This window comes from Barbatula barbatula, assembly GCF_947034865.1.
Source record: "Barbatula barbatula genome assembly, chromosome: 18".
Lineage (NCBI taxonomy): Eukaryota > Metazoa > Chordata > Actinopteri > Cypriniformes > Nemacheilidae > Barbatula > Barbatula barbatula.
The window spans coordinates 11519933-11528981 of record NC_136781.1 but is presented as its reverse complement, the minus strand read 5'-3'; the positions used below and the strand labels follow the sequence as shown (position 1 = coordinate 11528981).

The 9049-nt window shown below is 36.7% G+C and overlaps 1 protein-coding gene across 1 annotated transcript; it reads left to right on the top strand.

Annotated features, from left to right (window-relative positions):
• The first annotated feature begins 39 nt into the window (after positions 1 to 39).
• fgf20b (fibroblast growth factor 20b) lies at positions 40 to 2275 on the top strand. The gene is made up of 3 exons (XM_079480499.1): positions 40 to 665; positions 863 to 966; positions 1348 to 2275. Exons 1-3 carry the CDS (start codon positions 389 to 391, stop codon positions 1591 to 1593), a joined length of 627 nt encoding a protein of 208 aa, XP_079336625.1. The 5' UTR covers positions 40 to 388; the 3' UTR covers positions 1594 to 2275.
• Positions 2276 to 9049: the final 6774 nt, after the last annotated feature.

Below are 9049 nucleotides of genomic sequence, written 5' to 3'. Positions count from 1 at the left end.
CACAGCTCTGCACCTGCCCCGCTAGCCCAGCAGCCACTCACTGCGCAAAGCACTTCCCACAACAACACATACCTGCTGCCCTATACCTGCTCCTCATTAATTCATGATCATGTCCTTAGAAAGCAACACTGGCCACCATGTGGACAAGCCATGACAGCAGAAATCAAACTACTTATTTCTTAAGGCACCTTGAACTTTTCTGCATTTACTTGTCATTTTTCTAAGCTTATTTCCCATTGGGTCATTTTATATGATCTGCAGGATTTTACTATTATTTCACATGCGCTCAGCATGGAAGGCGCTGCTATATTGTCCGTCGTAACTTGTAGCTTTGGACAACTGAACACCTAAGTTGACCTGACAGATCCTGGTGAATTGCACAGTTGCAATGGCAGCTATGGGAGAGATCGGGACATTTTTACAGAGCCTGGAAGGTTTTGGACAAGTCGGATCACAGTTTTTTTTACCACCTCTAGGAGACAAACTCGGGCTGCTGAACGATAATTTAGTGCCAGCGGAGAGACTGTCACGGAGCGCCTCCGCAGATTTAACGCACTTGAAAGGGATTTTGCGAAGGAGACAGTTGTACTGCAGGACTGGATTTCACCTTGAAATACTCCCAGATGGCACTGTACAGGGCACGAGAAGGGACCACAGTCGTTTTGGTAATGCCCCGCTTTATTTATTTTAAGTTGTTGATCATGCGCTCGCTCTGTCATATAAGTCGGTTCAATGTAACTGCGTTGCATGTCATAACTTCAAGGGTTGCGGGTTAGGGTAACGGTTTTTACTTTCTCACAACATGTGATGAGCTTTAGACTTCAAAGGAAATCACCGGAACAATTGATTTATTCTTCTCCAGGTATTTTAGAGTTCATAAGCCTCGCAGTTGGATTAGTAAGCATCCGTGGTGTGGACAGTGGTCTCTACCTGGGAATGAATGACAAAGGCGAGCTTTATGGTTCTGTAAGTATATTCTTCTTTTTCAGTGTCCTTATTTAAGTATTATTTTCTTCAAATATAAATTTCTTCAAATATTTTTGCACAACTGTTGTTTCTCTTTGAGCCCAGTAGATGGCATGTATGGTTTAGTCATTTTACTGTATTTTACGGATTACGCATTATTCATTACTGTTATACATTGAAATAATGCTCTATGTATATATATATATATATATATATATATATATATATATGGAACGCGCTCCTATATTGTCCGTCGTAACTTGTAGTTTTGGACAACTGGACATGTATATATATATATTTATATATATATATATATATATATATAAGACTAAAATACACAAAAATTATGACACTCTATTATGACAAATTATTTTTTCTCAGGAGAAACTTACAGCTGAATGTGTCTTCCGTGAGCAGTTTGAGGAGAACTGGTACAACACATACTCTTCTAATCTCTATAAGCATGGAGAAAGAGGATCACGATATTTTGTGGCTCTCAATAAGGATGGCACACCACGTGATGGTACTAAGTCAAGGAGACATCAAAAGTTCACACACTTTCTTCCAAGACCGGTGGACCCTGATAAAGTTCCAGAACTTTACAAAGAGGTGCTTGGACATAGCTGAGACTGTTGGTTGACTCCTGCATGAGGAGGAACTATAGCAGTTACCCTTGCTACAGCATCCAGGCTTTATAGTAACAGTAAGAAGTGATGGAGATCTGCTTTGGGGATGCACAGTTCAGAACTGACGGTGAAGAATACAGTCTTGAAAGACCCCCCAAAAGCTGTCCTGGTTGCTAATCACATGTGTGGTTGTAATTGACAAGCATGACATATCTCTGAAAACCTGAAAAGGGGAGCTGGTGGTTTTTAAATGGTCCTGCTTTTCTCTGGAAATATTCGATGTGGGTTAAAAGGGACTTGAAGGAACATTGTGATGCTCAGAGATGATAGAACTTGGACACTGAGGAACAGAAGATGCTATCTCACGAGATATTATTTATACAGTTCTTGCTACACATATTTATTGTATGTATTTATTTATTTGAAAATATAAATATATATTTTTACGTCTAAGGTAGGGTTTTTATTAGACCAAACAGTAGAAGGTGCTTTGGAATAGTGATTAAGGCTGTTCTCGTATATCTTTATTATCACTATGATATTATGGAGGGCAAGCGAAATTGCAAATGTATGAAGAATGCCATAACACTTTGTGATTTATACATGTTTGTTTCAAGCACGTCTTTTCAAAAATGGCATGCTGCACAGTACATTTTACAGGCCATTAAATCAAGTATTATTAGAAAGAAACTGGTTTTGTTTGACATCATTTTTATGGATTATGATCCAAACGTCCAAAAGGTTGTAACTTTGGATAATAGTTCTGTCCAAGTTGATGAGCACCATATCTAAATACAAAACAAAAGCCTCTACTTTTTCTAAGCTGCCATTTAGCCGTGACTCAGGACTGTCCTGTGCTCATCAGCATCAGTTCTTTAGCGAGACCTTCTCAGGTAACAGCTTCACAATGAGTGAAATAAAAACTGACCTTTTGTTTTGGGTCATACCCCAAAGTTGTGAAGAATCTCTGTTGATCTTAATAAATACTGATTAAAATACCAGCAAAGACACAGATAATACTGAATTCCATTTAAATACAGTTTTTAAACATTATTTTCTTCAGATTATGTGTTTTTTCTTCAAAGAGAAAGAAAATCTCAGAGTACCTGCATTTTCACGTCAAACCAAGCAAGACACTGAGAAAGACGATATGAGATTGAGCCAAATTTTTGTGAATGGCTGAATGAGCTGGATTTCCACAACAATGACAAAAGAGGCACATCTATATACAGTTTCCAAAACTGATGAGAGGATATTTTATGTTAAAGCATGAAAGTTATTGTATGGTCTGTGATCTTAGTATCTCTGTGATGGTGAGCCAGGGTCTGTTAAAAGGGGACTTTACCTGTGACTTTTGCCAATGTTACAATTTGGGATTTTCCCCATCTCAAAAGCATAGCGCTTGTCAACAACAACTATATGAGGGTGGAGGATGAGTGTGAAAATATATGCTTTATATAAGACAAAACAGAATCAACAATTGCTTAGAAACACATAGAATGGCAGCCAAACACAAACAAGCAAAGTGCTGTTATGTTGAATAATAGCACTCTTGGAAAACCACTTCTTAATCTTATCTTAATCTTGTAATGATACACTAAACTGGCGATTCAATACACAAAACTGCGTTGACGATACGATAGAATCACAATATTTTGCACAAAATATAAAACAAATTCATTTATATTTATGCACTTGGCAGATACTTTTATCCAAAGCGACCTTGGCATTGCTAGTGCCATGCTCTGACCACTGAGCAAGTTTATTTCCAAATCAAACATTTACAAGAACACACTTGTGTGACATATAAATTGTTATAGAATTGACAACATTAGAGGTTTGAGCCTTCTACATGTAAAGTAAAAACTTGAAACTTTAAATGTAATAAAAACTTATAATATAATATAATAAGCCATCAAATGTATTTCACTTCTCTCATTTTGTTTGTTGCTTGCAAATGTCTCTATAAACATTAGGCCGCCACTTTAATGGATGAGAGTTTGTGTCATGAAATACTCCCTGGCACTTGAGGAACCAATATTTTTCTGTCTGTCTGGATTGAAATAGATGCCTTTGTCTGTCCCTCCAGCAGGTGGGCAGATGCACTTTACAGGTAACACTTAAATCCTTCATCCATAGCCTTCCTCTGCCCTGCCTTGTGCACTTAATGGATGAACCTTTATATTCATCACCTCTCAGACATGGCCTTAAAGAGCTCTTAAGAAACTATTCCTATCAGACAGGTGTGTGTGTGAGAGAGAGAGAGAGAGAGAGAGAGAGAGAGAGTGGCACAGCTCCACAGACAGGTGTGTAAAGTTAGAAATCTCTCTGCCGGCCCAGTCAGACACTGCAGGTGTTCCCTCAGCACATGTCAGCATGTCCTGTCTCTCTGATCTTCAAGGCACTGTGTTTGTCAGCTGTGAATATGGGGCGGGAGCTTGTGCAGGTTGGATATACAGCCTTGGTGGTTTTGTAGTCTGTGTGGATCACAATAGTGCATAATTCATATATGTACAGACATGGGGGAAGTGGTGAAGTGTCACCTGGAGATTTAAGTTGTAATCTCAGGGCAGATTTGTGTTTGCATAAGGGTGCCGTCTGCCAATATTTTCAGCAAGTGTTTATATAGAGCCTTTATTAAAGAAAATTATGTCTTGTATGGTAAAGGACAACGTGTTCACACCTTGGCTTGCCAATCGATTTACAATATAATTTGAATATGATTAAAATAGGAAAATAGTAATTAATATGATAAACATGTCAATATTATGCACTGTGAGGTAATTTGTTGCCTTACATTTATAATTTTTTTTACATTATTTCAGCATATTATTTCATTTTCATCGGACACACGCGTTCATTTCCGGTCTGTTTAGATATAATATAAAATTCATTTTATATTTCATGTATAATAATATGAATTTCTATAAACATTTTATTAAATATTCATTGTATTAAATTACATTAAAACTACTCAACAGTTATTGATTCTTTATTGAAGTTAAGTATGGGCCACATAACGTTTGTTTATGTTGTTGGCACTAAAACGGTTTATATAAATTGCTTATTTTATAGTTATCTAATTTATTTATAGAAGGCACAGCAGAAGTTGTAATGACTTGTAAAGCAATATAATTGAAAACAAAGAATTAATAAAAAATCAAATAAAAACATATGTGAGTAACAAAGGTGTTAATGAAGGAGTTAATGATCTACTATCACACCTCACCATATTGGCATGTCGCCTTCTCTATGTGTTACCACACTACAAGCAGGTAATAAAGATGTTTTTTATATTGACTTTTGGCTTTAAAGCTGTCAGCTGCAGTAGGATTGTTGATCTGTTGTTTGCATCTCTATGGAGACAGCAGGAGTCTCACGCAATTGAGTGGGTTTTCTTCTCCTTTTATGATATATTGAAGAATAGCAAATCTTGAGTATCTTAATGAATGACGGGAATGTCTAAACATCTCTTAGCAAACTAATACACAATAGGCCTAATTTTTCTGTTTATGTGTGAAGATGTTCGGATTGCAGCTTTAAACAAGACAACAAAGTCCTGCTGATTTTGAACAGGCACTAAGCATCAGAGACCAAAATGATCAATCCAGAATGGGGAAATGATGAAAATAATCTCTGAAATTTGGCAAAGTGTCTCTTTGGTTGCATGTGTATTCCATGTCTTCTGCAAGTTTTTTAGTAAACCCAGACTTTTACTGAGACCATCCCACATCTGCTGAGCAAACTACTCCAATTCTCCCAGAGGGGCTCAGATCTGGCCCTCTCCTTGGCCCATGTGTCCACATTATAAAGCCACAAATTAGCTCTTGACATTTGGGCACCATAATTGCTGCTCAAAAGCATGAGGCATCAATTAGGCTCCCGGCGGCGTGACAGCTTATCCCTATAGGACATGTCTGCTCAGGGGACAGAAACTGCTCACTGTTGAACCAGGATACCCAGACTCATGTTTGAATGGGTCTGTACGGTTATTTAAAAGCAAATTGTTGCAGAGATTGTTTTACTGTAAAAAGAGATTTTAAATCTCAATGTGCTTTTCCTGGTCAAATAAAGGTTATTATAATAAAAATAAGTAAATAAATGGTCACAAATAATGAGAAGACAGCGCAAGTTATTGAATCATTATATTATCAGATAATAGTTTTACCTTAATTTCACCTGTATTTATTTCCACATATGTTAATGCAGAAGAAAAATGCTTTTGGATGTCTGAGTGCATTTGAAATGCTGTTACGTTTTTGATTCTCCAGTATTATAGCAGCCCGACTGTGGCTTTTCCCACAAAGCTTCCTTGACCTTAAGGGTCAAAACAAAGGTCAGTTGGTTAATTTCCATACTTTCAACCCAAAACATTCTTAAAGTGCTCAGAGTAATTCAATCAGTGGCTGGAACATGCAATAACATCCCTGAGTGTATTGGAAAATCATTAGTGTTTGTTTTAAACGCAAAAATGACTGTGAGATTGAATCAGTGCAGTTCACAAGTACAACCTGGAGAGGTAGAAAATAATATATAATGTAATTCTGTCATTCTGTGTTAAAGTTATTAAAACTACAAGAAAATATTAAAATCAGCCCATCGTTTGGATGTATTTGTAAAGACTTGTAAAGACAGCATTGCAAAGTTCACAGAGCCCACGAAAGGAATGCGCACTGTACACTGCACGCTTGTAAGCGAAAGTGGAAATGTGCGTTGTTGGCCATCAGTGAGGCGGAAAATTGCTTAGCCATTTGTCATTGTGCTCCTCCATGTGGAGGTCAATCAATGGATCCTTTCATGACAAGACTGCAGAATTGAATGTTTTTCCACGGCCTCACCCCTTCACACCTGGACTGCCAGGTAAAATAACAAAACAAGAGAATCGCAAAAGAAAGGAGGGTTTAGCGGGGGACTTCTGTGTAGGCCAAAGAAAACTGATAGGTGAGAGGAATTTGTCATGCATCGTGGTACCGCGACGGGTTATATTCAATCTAAGGAGTTTACACCTTATACACAGTCCCTGATCATGAATAGAGAGGAAAAAACTCAAGAGTGACGGAGAAAGTTAGTCACAAAATCAACTCACAATTCAATGACACAAAGACAACATGACACTTTTACCTGGGGGAAATTGTATTGTTCAGAGTTTGAGTTTGTATTGAAATCTTTGGCTTTTGGTTGGCTTTGGTTTTTTGGCAGATCTAAACATATAAGATTCTCTTAGGAGAAACATACGAGAAGTGCTGACTAGAAGAAACAACTAAGATTAATATCTTTCATCAGATTTTTACTTTCATATTAGGTTTGCATTGCTTTAAGGTCCAGTGTGCAATATTTTGGAGGTTCTCCTAAATGCAATATAATATAATCTGTAAGTATGTATTCAGAGGGGAATTTACATACATACATTTTCCAGCAGGACCCATGCAACAGATTGTTTATTTAATAAAATGAACATACAACAAAATTCAACAAATCTATAAAAACTTATTTAAAGTATTTTATAGCATGCACAACACAATTTACAACTTTTGATAGTGAACGTTTGCCTTAAACCCCATGGCTAATTTTCATGGATGCAGTAGGCCTACATCAGAAAACAACCAAGAATAGGGTATGTACTCTTTCGTTGTATAATTATTCAGATTCAGGTTACTTATGAGTTGGTTGCTGGTACGTTCTTCCTTTCAGTTTACATGACAAATTGCTTGTTGTCTAAATGCAAATCTCTTTGATTCCCATTAACAACCCTATCAGAACTTATTGACGTCCCTTGAGGAGAAATTATTTCCGCTTGTCAGGCACTTGACTGGTTTCCAGTTACTTATATCGGTAGTCTCCTCCCTTTTTGGACCCTGTGCTAAAATTTCTTATTCAGTGAGAAACCTCACTGACTATTTACTTATACAATAAACTTAGAAGCAGTTTATGATGAAAGTAGTTTTGATGAAAGATTTTGTTTTTGCTCATGTGACATATTATGACATCAAATCACCACACATACACACAACAATCAGAGAAGCCAAATAAAATTCATATGATGTTTCTATTTAGTGAAATACCATGTTGCTTTGACATCAAAGTGTAACTATCAAAAATAACAGCCCCTTGTCAAAGTGTACACATGCAATTAAAGCACTCTCATCAGGGCTGAGCACTGCAGGTTCTGACACGCCACCAGAGGTGTTTGAGAGCACTTTGAGTAATCATGATCAGGTTGGGACGACGGCAGATGGGGGGTCAGATGTAAAAGGATAACATCCTGATGACATTGTCATTGTCCTTCTGTCTAATAATGAGTCATTCTAATGAATGATTCTAATAATCACTCTTCTCTGTTTGGGTTGTTTAAAGAATATTTAAGTTTGGGTTGTTTAAAGATATGCTTTCTAACATTAATATTAATCAAACATTAATATTGTGTTTTTTACAAAGCATGCAAAAAGAGGACTGCTACAACAAAACTGATTCAACTGATTCATTCTCATTCAAAATGTCTGGTAATATTCCAACATTTCCCACCGTTCATAAAGGGATAGTTTCTGTCTTCATTTACTTACCCTCAGATTGTTTCAAACCTGTATACATTGATGTGTTCTGTTGAACACAAAGAAATTTATTTGGAGGAATGTTAGCAATTATCATCCACTACCATGTATTAGAAACAAATGTTGTACATTATTTTGTTCTGTTGATCACATAATGAGATAATCTTGAAGAATTTAGGAAGACAAGCAGTTCTGGGGCACCTTTAATTTTCCCTATGGTAGTCAACGATGTCCCAGAATGGAAAATAGCTAACATTCTTCTAAATATCGTTCTTATTTATACAGGTATAAAATTACATGAGGGTGAGTAAAAAATGTCAGAATGTTCATTTTTGGGTGAACTATCCCTTAAAAGGGAGAGTTCACACACGAAAAAGGATCTATAGACACTTGTTTTGTTTAAATCATGTACATAGGACTCTTTCTTCTGTGGTAAGAAAAATTGTCTAAGTGGTTTTGTGTCCATACAATGAAAGTCAATGGGGGCCACCGTTATTTACCAACATTCTTCAAAATATCGTCTTTTTCATGTGTTAGACGACTATCCCTTTAAGCACATCTAAAAGTAAAAAAAAAACACACAGATAAGTCACTGGCCAGAACATATTGAGTTGTAAATTATATGTGATGTTAGAGAGACTTCAAAAAGAAACTTCAACACAACCCAAAACTCCCTTCAAAACAATTTAAAGATCTTCTGAAGGAAGGAAATCCCCTTGCTCTGGGAGTCACCTCTGGAAGTAGGTTTCAACAATTGTACATCAAACATTCAGCTTGGTTGTTTTACAAGAAATGACTTGTGCAAATATTGCAGGACAGTAACAGACCGACTTGTTGAATTTTGCATATAAGAGTTACAAAGAGAGAACCGGAGAAGCAAAATTTCCCATTATTTATTGTTGAATCACA

Excerpts from the sequence above, each read along its gene's own strand:
- fgf20b (XM_079480499.1), top strand. The coding sequence starts at position 389 with ATGGCAGCTATGGGAGAGATCGGGACATTTTTACAGAGCCTGGAAGGT. Across the intron at positions 666-862 it reads AAGGGACCACAGTCGTTTTG|GTATTTTAGAGTTCATAAGC; the intron begins GTAATGCCCCGC and ends ATTCTTCTCCAG. Across the intron at positions 967-1,347 it reads AAGGCGAGCTTTATGGTTCT|GAGAAACTTACAGCTGAATG; the intron begins GTAAGTATATTC and ends ATTTTTTCTCAG.